Source organism: Polistes dominula, unplaced genomic scaffold, assembly GCF_049000335.1.
Source record: "Polistes dominula isolate Pdom_NZ unplaced genomic scaffold, Pdom_raw_medaka contig_80, whole genome shotgun sequence".
Lineage (NCBI taxonomy): Eukaryota > Metazoa > Arthropoda > Insecta > Hymenoptera > Vespidae > Polistes > Polistes dominula.
Window position 1 is genome coordinate 3,819,336 of NW_028301111.1, and position 27,094 is coordinate 3,846,429.

General features: G+C 39.0%; 1 protein-coding gene across 2 annotated transcripts; it reads left to right on the forward strand.

The window, feature by feature from the left end:
• crp (transcription factor cropped) lies at positions 1 to 26,704 on the forward strand. 2 transcript variants are annotated; one of them, XM_089176635.1, is made up of 7 exons: positions 1 to 3,614; positions 3,688 to 4,608; positions 7,600 to 8,056; positions 19,526 to 19,676; positions 19,762 to 20,027; positions 20,109 to 20,575; positions 20,654 to 26,704. In XM_089176635.1, exons 2-7 carry the CDS (start codon positions 4,523 to 4,525, stop codon positions 21,231 to 21,233), a joined length of 2,007 nt encoding a protein of 668 aa, XP_089032761.1. In that variant the 5' UTR covers positions 1 to 3,614; positions 3,688 to 4,522; the 3' UTR covers positions 21,234 to 26,704. The 2 variants fall into 2 exon arrangements, with proteins under 2 accessions (XP_089032761.1, XP_089032760.1); XM_089176634.1 differs by having other exon boundaries at positions 2,958 to 3,614; positions 7,597 to 8,056.
• Positions 26,705 to 27,094: the final 390 nt, after the last annotated feature.

Sequence of the window (27,094 nt, forward strand, 5' to 3'; positions counted from 1 at the left end):
AACCGAAATAGAATTTACAAATGAAATGATGTAAAAACTATAGAAATTCTGTATTACAGTTTACACGTAGACAAAGTAAGTGAAATAAGATAAAATAATGATGTAATATGATAAAGTACAAAATAGTATTTGTTTATCGATGATGATATCATTTCATAAATAATAACGATTATAAAAATACCATTAATATCTGAATTTGTCAGTATAATTAAATGGACTACATGAATCATTCATTTGTGCCAGATTACAATTTCAGTTAATAATACATTTGTACATATAGCTAAAAGGATATGTAAGTTATATCCATATTTCTGTTTGTAAATATTATTTTAAGAATAAAATACAATATATCGAGACATTAGTGGCAAATGGTAAAAAAGAAAGAAAGAAGAAGAAGAAGAAAAAAATTAAGTGAATGCCGTTAATAGCATATGACAATTATTACCAATTGGCTGATGCGTTTGTATGAACGTACAAGTTAAAGTACGCAATATTAATGCGCAACTTACTCGTCAATACAATGAATCAAAGAAAATAGATAAAATATAATATAAGAATAACTCACAGCTTTGACTTATAAAATACTATTTTAGTACCACAGAGTAACTAACACAGGTTGCTCTTATTATTTATTCACTGTTTTTCAAAACATTGTAGTAATTAACACTCGACTTAACTTGTACCTTATATCTGACATTTGAACAAATTTTGTTGATAAACTAAGAGACAAATTATCCATTGATTGTAGAACCTTGTCACGAAGAAGGATACTTCAAACTACAGTTGAAATAATTTCCAGAATCTAGCGAAATTGATTAAATAGAACATTTGGATTAGTTAAGGATTAACAACATTGATTACGGTGTTCATATTCAAATATAAAAAAAAGATATATTCATTTTCTTTTATATTCAACAGATTGTGAACATTTATAAAATGTATTGTAAGGATAAATGAGGAAATGCATAGCATATCGAATAGCATCTACTACCATCTTACAATCCAATTTCTATCGAATTTTTTGATAATAAGGTATAAATGTTTTTTATTAAATAAGAAATGAAGAAAAGAGAAGAGACAATGGAAAAGGCGAAACATTTATAATATTTATTCTATTCTATTCTATTCTGTTCTATTCATTGTTTGCTATATACTAATGCGTTTAGTTGTAAAAAGTACAAAACTTTTCAATAGGATTCCAAAAGCTATGTTTTTCATGCTTTTTTTGACAATTGGCAAAGTTTCCGAAAATATTCATTGAATATTCATTGAACTCGTAAGAAACTCGTAAAACTTATTACCCAAATATTTGAGTATTATTGAACGTATACTAGAGAACAACTGCATAGTATTATTGCAATCATTAAATAGATGTTACTAACAATAAGAGGATACAAAAGAAACACGTGTAAAAGGATATTATGGTGCAGGGAAATTTAAGTCATAGATCATATATAATATATCAAAGTAAATTATATTATATACTACAATACATAGAGATTTTAAATGCAGCCTGTGATATTTGCTGCGTTATTAAAAAGTAGAAATTTGGTCGATTGCTTTTGTCACAAAGCATAATCCATTTCCATATATGCTGTCGTCTACATATATTGCCTATCGCCTCTTTTCGTTTTCAAATTCGTCTAAGAAAAATAAGAAGATATTTATTGTAAATGATTTCACATCATATTTTGATGCTTCTTTAGACATTTCTTTTGCATACTTAAAACATCGATTATTTACAAACAAGTTACAACCACGGAAACTGTATTCACAATTGTAACCCATAAGAAGCCACTTATCGTCTATTAAGTGTAATATATTTCTTTTTACTTATAGTCCAAACTCTATGGGAAATAAATATGAATACAGTTGATATATTTCGATGATAGTGTATAAAAGTATTTATCGTGGTTTGATAAATTTGAAGCTAATTCGGATTGATGCTTTCTTTTTTCTTTTTTTTCTTTTCTTTTTCTTTTCTTCTATAAGCTTATTAATACTTATATTTCTTTTTTATAAGAATAAATTAAGGATTAAGGATTAATGTTTTACACATATTGTAAAGAAACATGCAAATAATGACGGAAGTACATTGTTTACATAAGATAGCGTAAGCGTTGTTCCATTCGCGTGTAATACCATTCCTTATAATTTAAAACAAGAAAATGATGATATTCTTGACATCATATTTGTAATAAGAAAAAAGAAGACAAATATTTCATTTGATTTTAATTGAATGAAGATGAAAGATAAAATAAAAAAGTATATCGAGTAAGGAAGGAAAATGGTAGCACAGTTGTTTACAACTAATATGAATAAGTGTTCACACATCCTTATATATTTATTATAAACGATTTAAAAATGATTAAAACGATTAGGATTGAAGTATTGAATTATCTAAAAATAGATTGAAAACGTGTGTGTGTGTGTGTGTGTGTGTGTACACATATTCTATGAAGCCCATGCGAGATTTTGATATCGCTCCGATGTTTATGATCGAAGGAAAAATATATTTAATAGCGAAATTAATAGATTTAACGAAAAATAGAGAAATTTTTTTATTGAAATCGTAGGGAAACACATTATGAAAGACGCGTGATAAAGCTTGGAAAAAGAGACGTGTTTCACATAAGTATATTATATGTACGATATATACATATATATATATATGGTATGTGAAGCGAGTACACGTGTACTCGGTAGCTCTCATCATTAATGATATTTACGTTACGTGGCGCTGTGTACTCTCTTCCTCGTGTAATCGTGACAAGAGAAGATAACGAAGGAAGCATTGGAGCGAAGGAAGGAAGAGACGTGAATAGGAGTAAAGGAATAGCAGCGCACTATTCTAGGATCTGTCGATTATAGGTCTCTAGAAGTCTATTCTACCCTATATTACCCTACCACCCTACTATAGGCTACCTATATGCCTATACCATGTATGTATGTATGATGCAGAGTGGGGATAGTGGCGTACTCTATGGGCGGAGTCATCGCCAGCTGGCAGATGTTTCCCGCGCGGCCGCATCATTCCTTTAGCGTAAAGCTGCGCGACGTGAAAATAGTTCCCGTCGGACGATCGAAGAATTTGACTAATGGTAAAGGCCGAATGACGATAGGAAAGGAATGAAGACGCGAACACGGGGTACGCGGCGCCAACCTTTAGTCTTGCGTGTCAGAGAGAGAGAGAGGGACGAGCTACCTTCGGATTGGTCTGAAGTAAGGGTCTTCGATGTCAGGGTAGCATGAAGCAAGCAAGTCGCCCCGAGCACAGGCCAACGAACTTTTTGAGAAACAAGGGAGGACAACGAGGATCTCTCTCGTGTTACCAGACAGACAGAGAGAGAGAGAGAGAGAGAGAGAGAGAGAGAGAGAGAGAATAGATTTTCAAATGGTGACGTAATCATCTAGAGTCTCACGCACGCTCGTTGTCAATGCGTTGCTTTAATCGGTTCACAAGTTGTGTTGATGCAACTTTCGTACGGGAAGGTGTGTCCTATTGAGATATGCAATTTCGTCGTGTCCTTGACATATCTTGTGTTTCAGCTAGTGTGTTTTGATAAAAGGGTAATATGTGGTGCGACATGTCAAAATTCAATGATGCGACCACGGTAAGAAAAGCCGCTTATTATTGAATGTAGACAAATAATACATACCTACTACCAACGTTTTTTTACTTTCCAGAAGTTAATTCGATAAAAAAGGAAGAAGAAAAGAATCAAGAGACATGTAATAGTAGAAAAGTAGAAAAAAAATTAAAAAAAGAAGAAGAAAGCCGGCGAGAAGACATCGTGATACAGGGTGCTCAATGCGGCCGGCGTCTACATACGGTCCTGAATTAGCGGCAACGGCGTCGGCAACGGCGGCGGCAACGGCGGAGTGATTCGCACGCGTCGTGGGGGCCCTCAGCTGTTTCCCGCCAAAGATCGCCATTACAAAACGCGTTCGGCCGTTGTGTGTGAGCGTATAGCGCGCGTCCTCCGTCCTAGTGACTAGTTTAATGGTGGAATATATCAGTGCATTGCTGCTACAGTTGTGATCGCTCGTTTATTCGTATTTTATTATTGACGTTTTGACATTTTTCTTTGCTAATACCAAGAACGTATAAAAAGACCGAAAAAAGGGGCTACTAGGGAAAAAAAGAGAGCGCATTCTTGTCTGTCGCGCGTATCACGCGTAGACATTAACGCGTAACAATTCGCCGCCGTGTCAAGGAGAGCGTGCGCGCGCGCGCGCGCGCGTTCTCTCTTTCCGGTCCGTAGTGGAGTGTGTCGTCGTACGAGAGGAGGAACAAGAAGAAGAAGAAGAAGAAGTAGAAGAAGAGGAGGTGGACGAGGCGGAGGAGGCGGAGGAAGAGGAAGAGGAGGTGGCGGAGGTGGCACAGAAGGCGGAGGAGGAGGAGGAGGAAGAAGAAGAAGAAGAGGCGGAAGCGACGTTTTCTCGCGTCTACCGCGACAACGGCGGCTGCTGCTGGGAGCTTGTTGAGTCGCGGACCGGGATTCTCGGTGCGCTTCAAGATATGTCAGTTTTTACAACTGACGATCGAATTTTGCTTGAAGAAATCGTCGAAACAAATACCGAAGAACACGAGGTTGAACTCTGCGGGTGAGTACAAATACTATTTTATTCAAGAGACATTCCTTTCTCGCTCTAATCAATTCAATATATAATTGTTCTCTTTGGTTTGGTTGGTTGGGTGGGGTGGGATGGGATGGGATGGGATGGGATGGGGTGGGGAAGAGGGTGGACATTCTTCAGCGAGTGAAAGAGAAATAAAGCGCGCCAACGTGTGTGCGTCCCTTCTTTCTCTTTCTCTCTCTCTCTCTAGTTACGTCCCTGCCCTTCCATCGGCTGTTCTTCTTTGCCGAACCTCTTAGCCAATCCGTCTTTCCCCTTCTTTTTCTTTCTTTTCTCCCACTACCGGATCGCCGGTTCTCTCTTTCTACCTTTGGACATATAATGCGTGACGCGTCTCTATCGCGAGAAGTTCCTGTAGTTTGTTTCTTTCTCTTTCCCTTTCCCTTTCCCTTTCCCCACCCTTTTCTCTCTTTCTTTTTCTTTCGTTATTCCGTTTGGCGGACGACAAGGTATCTTCGAACGACGCTTATCGACTTCGTTCGGCTCTATTCGCGATTGCCTTCTTTAGCAAAGCCAACAGTTTACCGTCCTCAATGACCAGCTGTTTGAAGCCGGCCGGCCGGTCGCGCCGGCCGGCGTTTTAACTTGCTTCGTTCCTGCAACGTTCCTGCGACGATTCGCGTCGTTTCTCTCTCACTTGCGACCTATTAGCCTTCCCTTCCCTTCCCTTCCCTTACAAGCCCCTCCTACTCATTTTCTTTTTTATTCATCCCGTCCTTTATGTTTTGCAAATCTCGAATGAACGAGCGCGCTCGTGTACACTCATGAGAAAGCGACGTGAATTAGTACGCCGGCCATGGGTTCACGCCCAAACAAGTATGGCGCGGACAGTCGACGGTCGATTGTTTTTCTTGTCTCGCTCCTTCGCTCCTTTTTTTTTTTTTTAATTTTTTTTTTGTTGAGATCTCTTACATACTTTATGAATTACGTTCGCCTAATCGCGATTCACGAACACTTATTTCTACGAATTAGTTTTATTCATTTCTTTTTTTCTACCCAGTTTCCCTCTCCGTTCATTGATTCTATATTTAAATGTAATTTGTTTGAACGTTTTTTGTTTCTATCTTTGAATGTCCATTCTTCTTACATCATTGCTAAGTTTGTGCGCGTAGGCGTTTTCTTTTTCGGTGAAAACAACAAGATTTATTGTCGTTTTCCTTTTTTCATTTTTATATTTTGTTCACTTGCACAGGTCACAATAAATTTTGGTGAACGGACAAGTGAGAAAATAACCCTTTTATCTGGTGAAAAAAGGGAAAAAAAAGAAGAGATAAACGAAACGAGATCGGCCGCCGGCGCGTTACGTAAAAGCCGCGTTTCTTACACAATAATCGACTTTTATAAATAACTCGAAGAACACATCGTGCATCAGCTCGATTCCTTGTTTACATATGTTTGACATCGTCGCGATGCTCGTGATCAGCGAAAACGTACCTTGCTACAAAACATGAATCATAAATGATCGCGTAACGTTTATGTATGCGTAACGATGATGATGATGATGATGACGACGATGATGATGATACAGACCAAAAATATACTTCTACTTTTGTCTAAATTATTGACAAGGATCGCAAAAAAAAAAAAAAAGAAGAAAATTCCTAAATAATATTATGCGTAATTAATAGATCGATGCACGCATAAATTTATCCTACTTGGAAAATCATCATTTTTGACAATATAATCGACATTGTAAATATCATATTGTATCGTATCGTATCGTCGTTGCATACGCCGTTGCATACGCCGTTGCATACGCCGTTGCATACGCCGTTGCATACGCCGTTGCATACGCCGTTGAACCCGCAGTTGCACCGCATTTATTTAGCACTTTTCCGGCCTCGTCTAGGAATGGGCTTAACACCTGTCGCAAACTCTGACGTAACTACATAACACGTCGCTATCTAGTTGTATAGAGTGTTAAGTATGTTAGTCTTGAGATATTTTGCTACGGCTGCAAAAAACAAGTAGATCGAAAAATTCTTATTTCGTTATTTGGAAGAGAAAATAATTTCCATTGAGGTCTGTGTTGTTGATCTCTCACGCACGCTCCATATCCTGTCCATGTCCTGCATTTCCAATTGTTCATATTATATGTAAATGCTGTCAAGAATGATGAAAGGGTTGATGAAGAAGACAAGACGTAGCACAGATGACTCGACGTGGCGCCCATCGGATTGCGACTTACGTCACATTTCTAAATTTATGCTCGGTCCATCTCCATTTTTCAATCGAGTCGCATTCAATCAAATAATATCCCTAATCGAATCAGAGATACATATATCATGTTATCGATAGAAAGTATCAGTCTTTATCAATCGTTATTGATAAAAAACGACTAGACCTAGATAGAGTAATCGTAAGTATACAGATAGATCTTGGAGTTTCTATGTTATCCGAGACACCCTGTATATGGCGTGTTCCTGCAAAGGTTCTTTTCGTTCTTTCGTTAGGTCTTTCTCCCTCGCTTGCAGCTGATCGCTACGGTTGGAGATAGCGACGCTCGGGCACCGGTAACAACCAGCTGAGTGGCGCCAGCCATCAGCTGTTGGTGACTCACGCGAGCCCAGGATAGAGAGAGAGAGAGAGAGAGAGAGAGAGCGAGAGAGCGAGAGAGCAAAAGAGAGAGAGAAGAGAGAGAGAGAGAGAGAGAGAGAGATAGTCAAACGTCGTATATCGTCAGCAACGATTCTCTCTTTCTCTATCTCTATCTCTATCTCTCTATATCATCGTCATGCATATATGTACAAGTATGTGTCTCTTTGATTGTAACCGATTGCCGCCTACGACGTATATGTACACGCACGCGTGTGTTATCTTTACACATTTCTACGAATTCCTTTTTTTAGCAAAGACTTGCTACGTGAATCTAATCTATTACAACATATATCTTATTAATTCATATTTTGAATTCATTCTAACTTTGATTATTATAGTGTATATGTTTGATTGCAGTAGCATCGAGAAAGTGGAGGAGAGCTCGGTGACGAGTAGTATAGCGGCCGTCGAGGCCGCAGATAATCAGCAACAACGACAACAATCGAAGAGTAACGCGGTAGCAGCAGGTCGTCGCCTAGGTGGTGGTGTCGGTTCTGGTGTCGGTGGTGTTGGTGTTGCTTGTAGTGCTGGTGCTGGTGCTAGTGCTGGTGCTAGTGCTGGTGCTGGTGCTGGTGGTGGTGTTGGAGGTGGGCCAGGAGGTGGAGGAGGCGGAGGAGGAGGAGGAGGAGGACAAAACGTTGCTTTGAATGGTAATAACGTTGGACGTGTCACGCCACGTAGCCACATGGAGCAGGAAAAGCGGATACGGCGAGAAATCGCCAATAGCAACGAGCGACGTCGCATGCAGAGCATCAACGCTGGTTTCCAGTCTCTTAGGACGTTGCTACCGCATCACGAGGGCGAGAAACTTTCCAAGGTAAGTTGATTCCAAGCTAGTTGATTTAAAGGAAACTCTAATCCATTCGTTGAAATTTCAGGTACCCTTGCCTACAATCAAACTTTCAACATTTCTATCTGAAAATGATATTTTTTCGATTCCACCAATATCGTATCGTTAATTAAAATCGAAGACAAGACTCGTCGGATGGTATCATTGATCATATTAGAATCTTACAGGGACAATATCTTGATTTTACCCTGTAATTGAACCCCTATGACAATAATATAATACTTTCTCCAATATGTTATCTGTGCTGGAGGAAGTCTATACAATCATCTACAACTTTCATTACTACTTAGCTTCATTACCACCGAACGAGTTCTCTTCCTCTACCTTTTAAACATTTTTATTCTTTTTTTTTTTATCCCTGTTAGTTTGTTTGTTCGTTCGAACTGTATGCACATAACAACTCATCATTTCATTGAAACACTTTGTTTGGAGAGGAAGATACTGCATGAGAAGCAAGATCTCGAATAGCCTTCCACCGATCAATGGTGTTTCTATTTCAATCATCATCATCATTATTATTATGATTGTTCTTTTTTCTTTGTTTTTTTTGTTTTTTTTTTTTTGTTGATTTAAAACATCATAAAAGAATGATACTTCACGTATTTCTGATCACCACGTGTAAAGAAGAGATCAAATGGTAGAATAAAAAAGATATGATGTTGCATTTGTTTAATTCATAATGCATTATTCATCTTAGAGACAATACAATACTTCGTTGCATATTTATGCAGTTGTTGGGTGAAGTTAAGGTTAAAGTTAAGGTTAAACGTGGTTGGAAATAAATAAGATTTGATCGTTTCGTATATATTACAAATATGTAATCGTTGCATAATTATATTTCTGTTTAGTGGCAAATGTTATTTGAGATCCTTTGATTGACCTGAGTCAACGGGATCGGTTACTTTTTCCTTGCTTTCGTTTTTTCGGCGTCAGAGTTTGTACTTTTGTACGTACTCGTGGAAAGATCTTTGGCGGGAGTGAAACAGTGGTGGTCGTTTCTCCAAGCGAAGCGAACAGAAGAGGAGAGAAGAGAAGGGAAGAGAAGAGAAGGGAAGAGAAGAGAAGAGAAGAGAAGCGCGCCTCGACCCGACCCATTTTCCTTCCAGACAGAAATAAAACAAAAGTACACCTTTCTTGTTTCACGACTACTTCTTCGCATTGCTTTCAGTATTACCGAGAGTTCCACGTGTAACGCGACAGTCTACCACTTACTTACCTATACTTATTGTGCTCAAAATAAAGTTACGAGCCAGCCTAAATTTTCCTTTAACACCTTCTCAAGATCTAAAGTAAAGTAAAGATAAAAAAAAAAAAAAGGAAAAGATAATAGGGGCATATAGGTAGGGGTAGTAAGGAGGTAAGACTAAGAGAGAGAAAGAGTAGCGTAGCGTAACACGCGTTCCCAGCTTTCGCGGCGCCAAGTTTCCTCACGTGCGGACTTAATGATACGCTGCCTGCTATATATACAATACATCCGCATCGACTCTTAGAAACGAAGCGGAACGTGCCTTCTTCTTCTATTTCTGCCCTTTCTCACATTCTTGTCATTCTTTTTTCCAAATTCCTCACTCGGAGGAATCCACTCGCACTTGCCAAGTCTATAGATTAAATCTTTCTATGATAAGATTTGTTATACTCTGTACTACACCACTAATCACTATTGCCTCTATTTATTTTTTTTTTTGTCGATAAACATGATATGTGAAAGTAATAGGATGCATGGAATTTCGATTATATATTTTTATTCAAATGTTCATTCATTCATTTACGTTTCGTAGGAATATATTCTATCGAAGTATCCGATTTGTGTTCTACTTTGCACAAAAGCTTCCGCAAAAATTTTTAATGAATCGAACGTAGGATGAAAGAAGAGAAGAGAGGAAGCTTAAATTTGGGTCATGGTCGTACGTACGTTCGCGAGTAGTTCGCGAGTACGTTTGTGCTTATCGCCTATTGCGTCTCTCTCTCTCTCTCTCTCCACCTCTCTCCACATATCTCTCTTCCTGTTAGTAATTATTAGATACGATCATCGCGCGGGCGTGACTTATACATAAACTATCGTGAAAAAATGTTGCTAGCTCCAAGTATTAATAGAAAGGGAATTTTGTTCTTTTTTTATCTCATTTATAAATACAGTGAATACAAGTTCCTTTTACAGTGGTACGAATAGAAAATAACCTTTGGAATGTTGATTAGATCGATTTTTAGTATCTTGGGAATAGAAAATGTTTGCGGTTGAATATGATTGTGTACTTGTGTGAGTACTGAAAGGGTTAATCATGTTTCAAAATGGAAAAAAGAAAGTCGATTAAGTTGGAGATGCTCGTTGTACTGGCGCAAGTAACATAAGAGAGACACACACAGTCAGTCAGTCAGTCAGTCAGTCAGCCACATAGCCAGACAGTGAGTGCTGCGCTATTTTGAGGCCTTAGTCGTCTACCGGCTCGATCTAACTTTACTTAATCCCAACCTCAACCTTACGCGACTTTGCTCGAGTCTGCTTTCTCTTACTCTATCTTTGTCTCGATGATAGCCATTGTGGTAAACTCGTATCTCTAAAGAGTAATAACGTGTTATAAAGAAATACTTGTTGAATTTTTGTCTAAACATATAGAGCAGCGTGTTGTGAAGCCCGCATCTGTCATTTTTCATCCGTTCTATATCAAGGGTAACGTTGCATAGAAATTTCAAAGTCAGCTGATTCAATAAGTCGTCGTATAGAAGCTCAGCGTTCATGGGCAATATGGGCAATAACATAGAACACAACTGTATGTGCGTGCACGCAGTTTCGTGGGAAGCCCGTTTCAATTTACTACGACCGGGGGGGGGGGTTATGCGCATTGATAGCGATCGGCCATTAGCACACAATTTCTCTCTCTTTCTCTTATTGTTATATAGTGCATTACGTATCTCTGTGTAACGTCAAGTCATTCCGCATACATATGCACGCGTATCCGTCGATGCGTAGCAGCCGAGGCCGTCAGTAGCAAGCCAGCCAGCCGCCAACCAGTCAACCAACCAACCAACCAACCCAGCTACGGCCTTTCGCCACTTTTATGAATGGATGCAGTTCGAGTGGGTGTGCATACTTGTGACTATTGCGCCTCCGCGATCGTCTCTCTTTTTCTTTCTTTGTCCCTAGGTACGCGTGAGTGCATGTTACTCATTGTCCCTGGTGGATTAACCGATCCTCCCTAGATCTTATCATCTTTCTAATATCATTTAGATGATCAATAAAATATATATTGAGACTAGTTTGGATCGGTCAGTAGGGGGATCTTTTGATACGTCTTGTCAAACTCTGCCAGAGTTTCTGGTAGACTTAAAGGAAGGAAGGAAGGAAGGAAGCAAGCAAACAAGCAAGCAACCGACTAGCCTGCTTCTTCTCTGCCTGTTTGCCTGTTTGCCTGCGTGCTTGCCTGCCTGCTTGCTCGCTACCTCGATCAATATCGCCATGGTTACGAATGTGTACGATGTTGGAGGTGAAAGAAGAGGCGGTGTAGATGGCGGCTGGCTGGCTGGCTGGCTGACTGACTGGCTGGTTAGCTTGGTGATATCAAAAGGGATGAGTAGGAGGGAGGAGCTTGAAAAAGAGAGACGAGCAAAATACGTCCTGCAAAATATCGAATGGACCAATAATTATCTCCATTTTCTTTTGTTCTATCTCAAATTTTGGTCTCTCGTATGATGGTGATTCGAAGAATGTGGAAAGGGCGGGACGTTGGCCTTTTTTAAAAGGATCTTTGGGCTCGATTTCTCCAGTGTTTTCTTTCTCTCCGAGAACACAGTGGGAACGTTTGACCGACATTTTCGAATCAATCTTTCCGAGTATTCTTTCATCCCAACGCATTGCTATGATCTAATGATTTATCTTCGTTTATGGTTGGGAATGCAATTTAGCTAGTATCGTGACGAAATTGAACCAAATTATAAATGATATTGAGTTAATTAATGAAAGGGAGAAAGAAAGAATGGGAAAATCGTGTCAGTGAGTCGTGATACGAGTCGACGACCTGTTCTTTCGGAGACGAAGCGGCGTAGTACGCCAAGTACGGCATCGTAGTAGTATATTGCGTAGTCGCGACTTTGTACACGGCATGCGCTAGTTTTACCCCCTCCCCCTATCTCCCCCCACTTTTATCTCCATCTTCTCTCGAGTAGTACAACAAGCGGACCGACCGACCGACCAACCGACCGACCGACCAACCAACCGACCGGATGACGCCCGATACCAACTACCAGTAGTTCTCAAATTTCCCTTTCTTTTCTACCTTCCTATACGATCATTACGATTATTCATACTACACATATTACCCTATATTATATATATGAAAGACTGTCAACGAGATATCAGTTAGATGTTCAGAGTTGAATGACAATTGCATGGAGAACCACTGTTCGACGTCTGTTCGACGTCTGTTCGCGACGCCTGTTCGACACGCCTGTTCGACGCTTAACCCACTCGATTCGAGTAAAATCCTCGTACGTGTAGGCGCGTGCGCAAGCATACACTTTCGTTAATGAAAATTTTACTCCACTATGCCATTCCTCCCCCTCGTCCTCTACTATACGCCTATCCAGCGACGTTTTAATTGGATCGCCATCTTTTTAATTGGATTCGAAATTAATGGTCCTTCTCGAGTGTACTTCGTCTCTCTTAAAGAGTAATGCCACTCTACAGTTTGACCAAAAACGTTCTTTAATAAGGTCTTCAAATACTTGCTGGCAGAAGTTTCTTAAAGATTACAACTTTGGAAATGTCCATTTTCGAGATAATTTATGAAGTACTGAAGTATTTATTGTGTAGTGTCAAGAAAATAGTTAAGTAAAGCCGGTTAGCCAACGTAAACGTAAAGAATTGCGTAAGTAAACTCTACGACTGGTCAGTTACCTTAGGTGTACAACGTGGTGGACCCTCTGCCGCAAGGAGTCATTTACTTTCCTTATATATTCTAATTAGATTATAGATAAATATTATCATTTTGTCCTTGGCGAAAGATTTGAACGGTTTGCATTCGATCGTTAATTGGGAGAGAACACGCACCCCCGATTAGAGAGAGAGAGAGGGTAGAAGTGCAGACGCGAAGGGTCACGCATACTTAGGAATATAGGCGTGTGCATAGGCTCGCCATCGATCATAATTAAGTATGTATTAGCACGAACACGTTTTACGTCTAAAGACAATTATAATCAACTGCGACCCGTAATTACGATGTCGTTAACGTTCTGTCCGATTATTAATGCAATTATTATTAATGACGTTTGCAAGATATTGCTTAATCATTTTTCCCCAACCTTTTGCCGTTGTATAGATTATATAAATCAACCAACATCTTCTATTCTTCTTTTTTTTTTTTCTCCATTTTGTTTATTTTTGAACAGTAAGAAAGAAGGAGCATATGCGAGTTTCTCATGGTTAAGGATAGTTTATAAAATAAAAAAGAAAAATGTGTGTGGGATCGTATGGCAGGCAGGCCAAGTACGTTATTTTCAGGCGATCTGTTATCGAGTTTCACTCCGATATATTATATTTCACCGTTGTCGAAAGGTAAAGTATCTTTCAGGTACTTCACGGGAAGGATTTCAATTGATCTCATATTTGCGCATATTAATTATTTTTAACTAAATTTCTAAAAGAAAAAAACATGTAAAAATGAAATATGTTTGTTTTTTACAGGAAGCAAAGAGTTAGGAGCGGCGTATAAACGAATAACGCGCTCTTCGTACTCGTAACTTTGACTTTAACCCTTTCCCGTCGCTCTGGCCATCATCCAATATCGCGAGCCACCGCGTGTAATTTCTATTATGGCCATGTACGACGATAAACTACCGGAAGTCGAGGAAATCAAATTCGTATAGGGATATAGGACGTTGGCAAAAATCTTCTTCATCAAAATGTCTTTTTTAAAAAGACAACTTTTAAAAAGATAGGGAGAGAGCAGCAACATTTATTATACTACTCTAATGTACTCCGTACACTCAATGCAATATTATTTTTAGCATCGTCGCATGACGTAGGTATGCAGAAGGCTATAACAAAGTCATTTTCTATTTTATTCTCTCTCACGTTCTAGCGACGACAACGACAACGACAACGACGATAACAACGACGACGACAACGACGACGACGACGACGACGAAGACGAGGATCCAACGTGGCATTCGAAGAGTGGAACGTTGCGCGGGTCATGCTCGCGCGAGCAATCCAACAACTCCCTTCTCTCTTTTCCTTTGCGTAACGTAAACTCACCTTCTTATAGTCGTGATAGAAGATTATTGTGCGCATATGTACACGTAGTAGCTATAATAAAAGCTTTAGTTCTTACTAAAGCTTTACTTTTTCGATTTACGCTAAGTTTATGTAAATTGTATGCGCAAAGAAGTTAGATGGAATGCGAACAAGGTAAACCTCATTCGTTAAAGAACATCGGAAAGGGGAAAATTCTTTTTTCTCGAAATATTTTTCAACTCTAGGATGCTCGGCAATCGATCTTTATCTATTATCTCTCTTTACTTTAGAGATAATGCACGGTAATAAAAATCTTGCTTTGCTAGTGTAGAAGAAATAAATTGTGATAAAATAGATCCTAGCGTTGCAAATGAATGTATGTTCATTATAGAGGATAAAAAAGGAAAAGGAAAAGCTAAGAAACGTAGGCGATCCGTGATGGAATTTGTGGTGGAATCCGTGGTGGAATCCGTGGTGGAATCCGTGGTGGAATCCGTGCGCGCTACGGTCGTCCGTCCTTCTGACGCGTCGTCATACTTTCTATGTATGCGAATATCTGCATAGATAGGTGGTGGTGGTGGTGGTGGTGGTAGTGGTGGTAGTGGTGTTAGTGCATGCTCGCGAAGGAAACGGTCAGTGTCTGGTGGTACCAGGCAAATCGAGTATCTCCTTCAATCCAAGTTACGCGATACGTCACAGGAAGCAGAACAATCGCCTGACCGATGATGCATTTTATTTTCTATATTTAAAAACAATCTTTTATTCGTTTTTATTTGACAATCATCATTTATAATGGATCATCAAGTGGCTAATGCAATCATAAGCATTAACAAATGCTCCTTATTTAATCGGTGAATGGACTTTTCGCGCGGTCGCCGCATAGGTTTCCTTGTGAAAGCAAACTTTTATTATCTAGCGCGTCCCCTCAATGTAATAGTACGCTTAGGCGGAAGGGTACAACGAGAGTAGAAGGAATTCCTAGCGTCGCAACAGTGGTTTTCAAACCCGATCGAAAGATTTTCAAGCGCGAACTCTAACGCATCCTCCTTGCGCGTTTAGGAGGATACTTTGAAAACCACTGTACTAGAGACAATGACTCCCGTAGGAGGAGTTGCTTCGTCTGGCTCAACTTCCGCTCGGAGGCAGACAAGTACGCATACACATCGTAGTGTTAACTTCCTGTCTCTCGCGGAGATCAAAATGGCCGCACCGTTGCCTTTGCTTTCGCCTCCACCTCCGTCTCCGTCTCCACCTCCGCCTTTGCGTTACGCGCGCTTTTCCGGAACAAAGATAGATGACGAGTTGAGGTAGGCTCCGCTATATGGACGTAACGACAAAAATCATATCTCGCCCTTCGTGCTGCCCTATTCTCCATTTCTTCGTTCTTCACAAGAATAATTTAGAAATAATAGTTGGAAAGAGTGTAGGAAGATTTTTGCTTTTGGGATAGGAGCGCACGATCGAACCCGACCTATCTCCTCTGGAAAGGGCGGAAAAGCAGGGCCGCCGGGGTTTACAGGATCACTCGCAGGGAGTAGTTGGTGGAGTAGCAGCTGACGGTGCGCGTGACGTCATCGTTTGCGTGGTGGTTCTCTTTGGGAAGAAAGGGAGCCCTCGTCGATCGATATATTCCACTCGCCCGGGCGACGCGACGCCCCTTACTACATTACTACTCTTACTACTACTCTTACTACTACTATTACTACTACTACTACTACTACTACTACTACTACTACTACTACTACTACTACTACTACTACTACTACAATTACTACTACTACGCGACTGCAGCGCCTTCGCCAGGTGCTCGCTCATTTAGTACTCTCCCTACTAAAGTGCCACATGAGCTGGGCGTGACGTCACACTTTTACTGTTCTACCGCGGAAACTCAATTGCATTCTTGTTTTCCTCAGATATATTTGTATCTCGAATGCACCACTTCTGACACAGCTTCGATATGTAGGAATTCTTTAGGGTTGTACAACCAGCAACAACGATAACAATGATATGTTCTTCTATCAAAAATTTTGGTCCCTGTTTACCCTTTTCTTAAGTCATCTATGTTTCTTGCAGAATGCATCGAGTCAAGTATGTTGTTAGAAAGAGAGAGAATAGATAAATTGGAATTTCAATGAAAATGTGTCTTTTGAAGATTTTTGACTGGAGCTTTTAGTCCACTCGAGTCAGCTGGGTGACAGGGCGTTGCCCCGTTTCGACGACGACGACGACGACGACGATCCACCATTCATTAGAAACTCTTGGCAAGGAAGCAAGATCTGTGTGTGCGCGCACTCCTCCCACTCGGGAGAATTACAAGCACCTACTACTATCACCTTTTATAGTACTATCGATGCTACCCGCCCACCCCACCTTTCAGCTTTTACTACTGCTCCTCCCTCTACCATTTCCACGAGAGGAACGTACTTCTCCCGCCCACTCTTCTCTCGTTATCGACGAATCTTCGAATGCTATACCGAGACCAATGTTGCTGCAACGCTACCCACCAATCTCAAACACTACCCTCAACCTTTCCAAATGATTTCATTTAACCATTTTGCATTGGAGACGATTTTATACAAAACAATTGTCAAGATACATCCTATTATTTCTTCTTGTTTTATTATTAGCTTTACGCTAACACCCGATTACGTTGCCATATTGTGTTTTTTACTATAAAAGAAAAGTTAGTTTCTTTTGCAAGCAATTGTATCCTCACCCTCTACTACATGTTCCAAGTTGGCACGTTTGTTCGCCACTAGGGCGCGGCACGATGTTGCGACGAGCTATCTAGCAACCCTGGAATTTTCGTGCCTGCCTGGAGAACATTGATCGGGGAGCATCGAGCTCGAATTACATCGTCCAACAAAAATACATTCTTTTTCTTCGGCAATCGCATTTGCTTTTTTCTTCACAAAATCATATACCTGCGATGTCCCCTAATGGTCCGGGTTTTGGAAATAGTTTGGAAATAGTTTGGAAATAGTTTGGAAATAGCAGTGGATATTCGAGTTTTTCGAGGGCTTGGTAATTTCATTTTGTTTGTTCAGAAGTAAATGATGTAACAAACCAAAATTCGGAATGGTTGATATGGCAACCTCCTACAAGACTGGAGGAAGGGGTTTTAGGCGTTGGCGGTATCGTCGCGCATTGCTGGCTCTCGCATATCTCGCTGTCCTTGTCCGAGAGGAGGCAAGGTCAGGGTCGTCGACGAGTCCACTGACTCTGCTTCGCGGAGAAACGACGACGACGACGACGACGACGAGCACGTTCTCCAGCTCCGTCGTCCTTGTCCTTCTATTTCACATCGAATACTTAAGTTCTTAGCTACGTCAAAATCAATCTCAACTTAAAATAAATAATTCGCGAGTGACATACGTTATATTGGGTAGCACAGACGCAACGCGATGAGACTAGATAAGTTTAAGCAAACTAAGCAATGGCGGGTTCCATCTATGAGACGCCTTTCTTCTATTACGTCTTACGACGCGTAATCGAATCCGATTGGTTGCTCGATGTCTACCGATAACGGCAGCGAGCGTAGAATCTGCCACGGAAAAACCCTAGGTAATTCATTAGATTCACGGCCAAGGCCCCGAGGTTATGCAATTGCAGGTGTTTTGTTGCTCGCCTTAATGATCGCCTTAATGATTAATGAAGCCTTTGTCAATTGCAATGAAAAAATGCTTTGAACAAATTAGAGAAAAATTATGGGAAGCTAATAGATTCCTAATAGATTCCTAATAGATTCCTAATAGATTCCTAATAGATTCGTAATTCCTTGGAGTTCTGTGAACCTTATTTAGTTACGTGCTTCGTTAAGAAGAGATGTTTTACGGAATTCTCTCGACATATTACCGCAATCTTGCGGTTGTCTCGAATGCCGCATCGTCGCCGTCAGACTTTTTCAAATTTACGCTCCAATCTTTCATACCTAATAATTGTTCTTTACAAATGACATTATGTATTTAAAAAATATCATCTTTATATTTCCAGTCTATTGTAAAATACTTTGCACTTTGTTAAGAAGTTTTAATGAGCATTGTTGTAAAAGTATTGTTGCATGGAATGAACTACGAGTTTACGAATAATTGCGAAATGACAAGTTTCTGGAGGAATTCGAAAATGATTATTTTATGCGTCTCCTATTTTTCTGCATTACATGACAATAACTCGTAGATTTTTCTTTAATACCAAATTATTTGAGATATTCCTAGAGTTGTGTTATTCGATATGAACAAATGACGCGTTGCGAGAGAAAGAAAGAATTTTGATGAGAATAATACCCGCGTTAGGTCGGTTAACCGTGTAGATATTTTTTCTCTTCGTGTTGCACATCGTGTCCGGTCTTTGGAATGCCGCCGCTGCCGCTGCCGCTGCCGCCATCGCTTGCGCAACAAGAAGAACCCAACACGGAATGATCTTGCTGGGAGAGAGTAGTTTCTCTTCCAACTATATCGCGAGGTAGAAATTTTCGTTAGAATAGAAGTAGCAAGCGCAAACCGATTTCTTAGAAAGCAGCATGGCACGACCTTGGCCCCTTTGCTGAACGGTGTTAACGAAATTTCGGCACGTGCGTCGTAACTCTGATCGAGCAGAAAATATATTCGTCTTTAGTTTTATCTTATTTTCTGTTCCTCGCGCTTCTTATACCGATCAAAATATTGCATCAAATATGTGTTGGAGATTTGTTTAACATAAAAGTTCTAACTTGACACCGTATCGACACCGTATCGACACCGTATCGACACCGTATCGACACCGTATCGACATCTGGCTCTCGTTAGCCACCTGTCGGCAGGTGCTAGCCGTGCACCCGTCCTCCCGTTCTCCATTACCTTCCTACCATTCGGTGTCAACTGGCCCTTTATGTTTTCGACCCTTTAGCCATTTTTATCGATTCGTGCGTGCGTACTACGCATCTGAGACTATCGTCTGATGAAACCTTTGAAACTTCTTTCACGTAAACAGGAAGTCCCTATCTATGTACTCCTGTACAGGTTGAATATAGTGCGTAAGAATCACCACCTGTACCTTGGTTGGTACCTGGTATATACTACGCGTACTACAGACACGTGTCTTTTTAGGTGTTCAATTAATCGCCAATGGCGATCATTTAGCGTGCTCCCTCTCCCACTGAAATTTCAGATTAGTTTAAATTAATAATGAAACATTGGGTTGTTACATATGGATCTCTTTTGTTGTTACAGGCAGCGATACTTCAACAGACTGCCGAATATATTTACCAATTAGAGCAAGAAAAAACACAATTGTTGTCACAAAATTGTCAATTGAAACGACTAGTAAATCAACACGAAGGTGGCGATTTACCTATAAAGAAGCGTAAACCTGATAATCAAGGTAAATTATTCTATTTGGAGTAGGAAGTTTGAAAATATTAGATGATTTGTTGTTTATACTCGTATGTACGTCGTTATGTTTACAGGAGTTGTTGTAAGTTTACCGGTGCACGTAAGCGAGAGCGGCGACGAAGGATTGGGCAGTATGTCCCCGGAGCCTCTTTCCGTAATTACTGTGACAACGGAGGGCCATTCCGTTGTTAGCAGCAGCGAGGTCGTCGAGCTTAGACGACAGTTGGAGAGAGAACGTCACGCAAGACTGCATTTGGAGAAGCAGATGAGAGCCTTTCAGATTCAACTGTATCCGGAAAGATTTCGAGATAATCAGATGATAGCGTATCAACCTCACGAGGTAAAGCCTAATAGTGCTATTAGGCTTTCAACTTCATCACCATTTGACGTTAAGTTATAATCTTCCTATTATTGCATTTAGGTAATCGAACATACGGACAACATCATGAATCAAGAAACCGAAGAAGCTGTTGCAGCATTGCAAGTGGTATCGGTTATGTCATTACCAGCGGTGGGTTCGACTCAAACAGTAGAAACGTCGAGTCCCGAACCAAGCTCGCCTCCGTTGTCTCCTCAACCCACTGGTGATTTGGTGGTACCAACGGAGGAACTGTTAAAAGAAGAGGAATCCAGACCGAGCAGTCCGAAAATCGTCGCTTTCGCTCAGAATCCAGTGTTTGCGAGTTTGGAGGAACAAACTACTGCTGATTCCTTTTCCTCGTCGAGTCGCGTTACTTATGGCTCATCTAATGCTGATTTTAAAAGTGCTTCGCCGCAATATATCACGACCAGTCCGAGCAGACCTTTCTCGCCTCCCGCGGAACCACAACGATTGCCAAGCGTACTCGAGGCTGCAATGAAGGCAGAACCCAAAGTCGAAGTCGAAAGGTAAATTGGAGAGAGAAAAAAACGAAAACAAATGAAATATTTATGATTGGAAATAAATTGGTTGATTTTTGTTCGTAGATTACCGTCGCCGTCTTCTAACTCGTTGGACGATGGCACACCACAAGCGAGGCTTTATCTCGCAAATACGTCCCGACAAAATTTGGAAACGATCGTCGAGGCAATTCGCCATCTCGAAGGTGACCATCTTTTTAGAGACGAACCATTGGCATTGACGAACGAGCCATTGGCATTGACGACAAACAAGTCTACGATTAACCAGTGTTCTTCTACGAACTCGACTTCGACATCGAGTTTACAGTTAACAACAACAACAACAACGGGCAGCGAACAAAGTTCGACGATACCTTTGGCAAATCAAAATTCGTCAAACTCAACGACGGCAAACTGTTCGACGTCGTACAGTAGTAATACGTCGACGACGACTAGTAGTAGTAGTAGTAGTAGTAGTAGCACTACTACTACTACTGCTAACAGCACCACTACTGCTACTACTACTGTTACGACGACGACGAAACTTCAACACCACCAACAGCAACGACTTCTTCATGCTAACGACGTTAACAACTTTCTTCAGTTCCAAGCTCAACAACAACAGGCCCAACAACGGCCCGGCGTTATTGTCGTGAAACACTCGTGATCCACCCTACTCGCGCGTTCTACCGTGCACTGAGTAGTTAATCGCGACGCAAATCTATCCTCGAAAAAAGACCTTCTTCCTTTATTTTCTCGCCTTTTAATAAGGACTCGTGCTTCGTCACGATTCAACTTTATCATTATTAATTATTATTATTATTATTATTATCATTATTATTATTATTATTATTATTATTATTATTATTATTATTATTATTGTTCATTTATTCATTTATTCATATTAATGATCGTATTCATTATTCTATTCATATTCATTCTATTATTACTATTACTGTATTATTATTAATGTGGTCGCGGCGAAGGACTTCATCGTAGTACGTAGTCCTACCATAATTGGACGTTAATGTGTACGTATGTTCCTAAGAATGAGGTTCGTAGTTATGCCATCGTCTCGACGATAAATTCAAGATTTTGTTGGATAATATTAGAGGGCCAGATCGAGCAAAGATCGAAGAAAAAATCCTCGTCGTTGAATCGTCTCTCTTCTCTTCTATTCTCTTCTATTCTCTTCTTTTCTTGTTTGTTTTTCTTTTTCTTTTTCTTTTTGTACATACTTTATTCTATCCTCGTTTCTGCGTCGTCCGAATCTCGAAGGATCCTTAAAAACGCCCTTCCCACGGTTACCGGTTAACCACCTCCTTCTCTTCCTGGTTTCCTAGTAATAGAACAAGCGGATGATGCTCTGTTGCATCTGCTTGCCTGTGTGTACAAGTGCGTGCGAAAGAGAGAGAGAGAGAGAGAGGGCTGGCTTGTGAGGGGAATAAAAGGATACACGAGGATTTCATTTGTTTTTTTTTTCTCTTTTAGCTTTAAGACGAGTATCTATTTGCAGCAGTGTCTCTAGTTAAGTAAGGATTTTCGTACCGTCTATTTATATGATATATACGGGGTGTATATAAATTTTCTATGAAGTTTCTTACGGGCTTATAGAAATCGTTTGAACGAGAGAAAAGAAGAAAATTGATATAGCTTTATAATTGATCATTCGATCGACGACGAGTATCTTCCTTTAAGCAAATACTTTATATTCTATCTAGGAGTTTATCGATTGTGTCATTTTTTTATTTGTGTTATACATTGACAAATGAATGTATATGAAACACGCATCATTTTTTCCTTTAGCGGACAAACTACAAAAATAACAAAGGGATAAGAAAATTTATAATTAACTACAGTAAATTAATTGTTGCATTACTGTTTTATATATATATATATATCTAAAGTTTTCATACATTAAACTTACAATTATTATTATTATTATTATTATTATTATCATCACCATCCTCATCATCAGCATCATTATTTTTATTATTATTACTATGTATCGCGCTATGTATTTATTCTAAACTATAGAATTGTTTGTTGTTTTTTAAATTCATTATAAATGTATGTACTTACGTCCGAAGATGAAAAATTCTCGATAAATATATTTAGTTTATTAGTAAGTAAGATGATTTTTTTACGATAAGAATACTTATTCTTCGCGAGGCGGTACACTTTTGTATATATACAAAGTTCATTCTTTTTAGAATGTGCACGCATTCGTTCATAGTTCATAGTTGTTAATCTAAGGTAAGGAAAGAGCGTGCAAGTTAACACGTACCTAAGTATCTACCTGTTATTAAGAAAGAAAATTGACTATTGTTGAATATCGAATATCATTTCCGGGCGTACGTTCATCGACAAAAATAATCATCGATTCTATTAGCCCGTATAAAGTTCGTGACTGTTTTTAAATTAATACACACCTCGTATACGTGTCCGTAAATAATACAAACGTATTTGCGTTTTTTGTTTTTTTTCTATGATATATCTGCGATTATAAGAAAAAAAAAGTAGATAAAGCGTACGAATATTTTTCATTTCTTTTCTCGATATTAATATGATTATTCTAGAGAGAGAGAGAGAGAGAAGAAAGAATGCATCTGTGCGCGCGTGTGTGTGCGTGTAAGAGAGAAAACGAAAGTTAATTACTAAAAAATAATGATTTAAAGAAGACGACAACAAATAGAATCAAAATATGCACTCTCGTAAGTTTAACATCCGATAAGATTTGTATCAATTAACAAGAGACATACGCATTCTCCTTCCCTGGAAAAAAAAAAAAAAAAAAAGAAAAATCTACACGAATATGTATATCCATACGCATTGATAAACTTGTTAATAAGTTTTTTTTCGTATTTTTTTGTTTCAAAGTCGGTGTCGATTAAAAGAGAGAGAAGGTATTCCGTCTGATCTGTGCCAAATTATAACGTAGCCCAATCTTTTCGTTCCTCCGTTAGATACATAATATACATAAAGGTAGTTTTTTTCCGTGTGCGTGCGTACATGCATAGATACATATATACGTTGTTGTTGTAATAAGAAAACTCATCGCAACTAACTCATCGCAACTGTCAGCGACGTCGATCGTTCTTTCCTAATCAACCACCCTTTATCGACTGATATGTGCAAAGAAAAGAAAAGAAAAGAAAAGAAGAACAAAAAGTTAACAGTTTGGATCTTTTTACCTCGTATTATAATATATTATGTACATTTATATATACATATTCGTTTGAATGTGCTTTTTTTTACGATTATATATATATATATATATATACGTATCTATATAGATATGCATGCATACGCATACAGAGAAGTAATGAAAGATTTTCTCGTGCCTTTTGAAGGGAGGAACGATCGAATTCGCGGGCCGAAACGATCGATAGATCTGCTACAGAAGAGACTCGAAGAAATATTATCCTTTAAAACGCACATATAAACAAGCAAACGCGTATTTTAAAAAGCCTTTCCTTTTAGTTCTCTTAGACTCTTTTGTTTCGTACGAATAAGGTCGAATGACGACGAATGGTATTAATGATCTTTTCATCATTAATACTATTAATTATCCAATAACGCTATTATCGGCTATTATTACTACTACTACTACCAACAACTACTACGACTACTGTCACAACTATTATCCCTGCTATCGCTCCCATTATTCTTCCTACTATCGCTATTGCTGCTGATTCATTCTATTACTCCTAATACCGGTACTACTAAACTAATACTAATACTATTACTATTACTATACTATTACTATTACTATTACTATTACTATTACTATTACTACTACTACACCACTATTATACTATTACTACTAATCAATCACTACTACTTTTACTCCAACTATTACTATTAACAATGTACTTTTTCCACGATAACGTTAAACGATCTATAAGAAGAAGAGCGGTGCATAAGAGTTAAAGCGTATTTATGCCTAAGAGAAATTAATTGTAGGATATTTGTCAAGTATGTAAGTAAATAAACGAGCGAATATGTTACTAAACCATATTGTCAATACATAATACTGTCACTTCATTCGTACACTTTGGTCTCACATACAAGAAATGCACGCATTGACATACATGACACAAATGCACACGGAAAATTAAGCAGATTTTACTTTGTATTTAGGTATATACGTAAGAGTTGGATGAAAACGCGATGAAAAATACAACTTTATAATAGGCTCTATAGGTAAATGTCAAGCTAATCTATAATTGTATTGCGTGCGTGTGCGTGTGTGTGTGCGTGTATATATATAGATATTATTTAGCGAAGCCCGCAAACGTAACGTGCGCGATTATTTATAAGTAACTTTTACGCGAAAATAGGTATGTTGTGTGTGTTATATGCGAGAACGCAAAAAAGTACACATCACACACATGGTGAAATATTTATGTATGTATGTATGCACGCGTGCATGGACGCGTACGATCGTCGTCGTGGGTATCATCGATAATTGATTGATCGATCGTTTAGCAGTGTCATATCGAAAAGACTGGAACGTATTGTACTCCGGCAGACAATAATAAGAATGTTCACTTTTGACCATCTCACAATAAATCTCATAAAAAACAAAAGAGTACAAAAGGAAGTAGTAATATGAGTTAATAAACATTTGAAACTCGATTGTAATTACTTGGACGTAAATATTTCCCGTAAATATGACCACGATGACCGTTTACGATTGATTAAAAGTTAAATATTATTGACTGCCGGTCTACAAAAATGCAACTATGTAAATTCTTTTCTATTTCTCGTGACGTTTGAGATAAGACTAGAACGACTACATCGTTTAATCTTCGATCCGATCTTAAGCGTCCTTACTACGTCGTACGATAGATTTATCGCATTATTCTTTAAGTTATATATATATCGAGAGGGGAAGAGAAAGAGAAGGAGATCTCTTGTTGTTTTAATTGGACAATTTCGCGCACAATTCTGTTGCGTGCTCGTTGCACCGAGCTGTCATATTCAAATGACAAAAATATATATGAAAAAGAGAGAAAGAGAGAAAATTGGTCTTTCTCGGTGGTGAAAAACAAAAAAAAAAAAAAAAAAAAAATATACGTACAAAGCAATGTAGAGGTCGAAATTCGCGCGAGGACGTAACGATGGCCTAATGAAGCAAGCAAGCAAGCAAGCAAGCAAGCAAAAATGCGTTATCACGCGAAACGACTCGGATTAGCATTTCCTACGATCGCGTATCTGCGAAGAACATTTCAAAGGGCGCTTCCATGTAGACCACCGATTTCTAAACGATTTCTAAACGATTCTAAACGTGGATATGCGTTTGTAGAGACGAGAAAATATGCAAAGACAAAAGAAATATGTATACGAGAGTGTGCGTGACGATTGAATCTGCATTCGTGTGTATTCGTTGCAGGGGTACATATACATAATAGATAAAGGTACGCTGCACTTAATAGCGTTCAGAAGGGAAAACTTATAATAACTTTTCTACAAGGCTTTCGTATTTTTTATCAATTTCATTTACCGTACCTTATAGAAATGTGTTGTGCAGTGGCGGATCAAGCCAATAATCAGTTTCGTTAATATATTTAGGAAATTTATTAAAAAAAAACAAAAAAAAAAAACAAAAAAAAAAATAAACCTAATTTATCGCTTAATAATCCACTACTGCGCGTATGTCTTTTGTCATTTGAAATTTTGTGGTGTGTCATATTTTGCAAAATTGTTTTCTCTCTTTTCATTGTTCTCCTTGAATGAGTAAACGAAAAATAGAGTATAATGAACGAAAGACAGAGGTAGGGTAGATAGATAGATAGATAGATAGATAGATAGATAGATAGGTAGGTAGGTAGGTAGGTAGGTAGGTAGATAGGTAGATAGGTAGATAGGTAGATAGGTAGGTAGATGGATTATAGAAGACGACGACGACGAAGAATCGCGTTTTGGGAAAGCTAAGAATCGAATTTAGTCGACGTAATTTATTGTAGTCGCGTCTCTCTGCTCGACGACATTTTCTAAGAGATGAAAGAAACTTGTTATACTTTTTCTCGCCTCCTATTATTCGGAAAGAGAAAGAAGAGTCGTCTGGAGTCGTCCGAGCGAAATTAAATATTGCCGGCTTAAAAAAAGAAAAAGAAAAAGAAAAGAATAAAGTTGGGCCGAAATTTCGTTGGGCCGAATTCCAGACTAGTGATTCAATCATTTCCACCAATATTAGGTCTGCTTGTAAGGCAGTAAGGCATTTGTTGGTCCACCCGTAGCACAGCCACCTCGTGGCAGCAACCAACCAACGTCGTGCTTAAGGGTGGAAGACAATTATTTCACATGTTGACGACTATTTATTTGTCATTTGAAATAGCGAATCGGTAGTTGAATAATTATTAAACTAACCACCACAAACAAGTCTTCCCCCTTTAAAGAATAAACTATTTGTTCTTTTGTTTTTTAGCAGACGCTTAAAATGAATAATCGCGTCGTCTCGGCCCCGTAAGATCGAGCCAAAAGCACACAGCAGGCAGACAGATATTTGAGAATATCTATCTT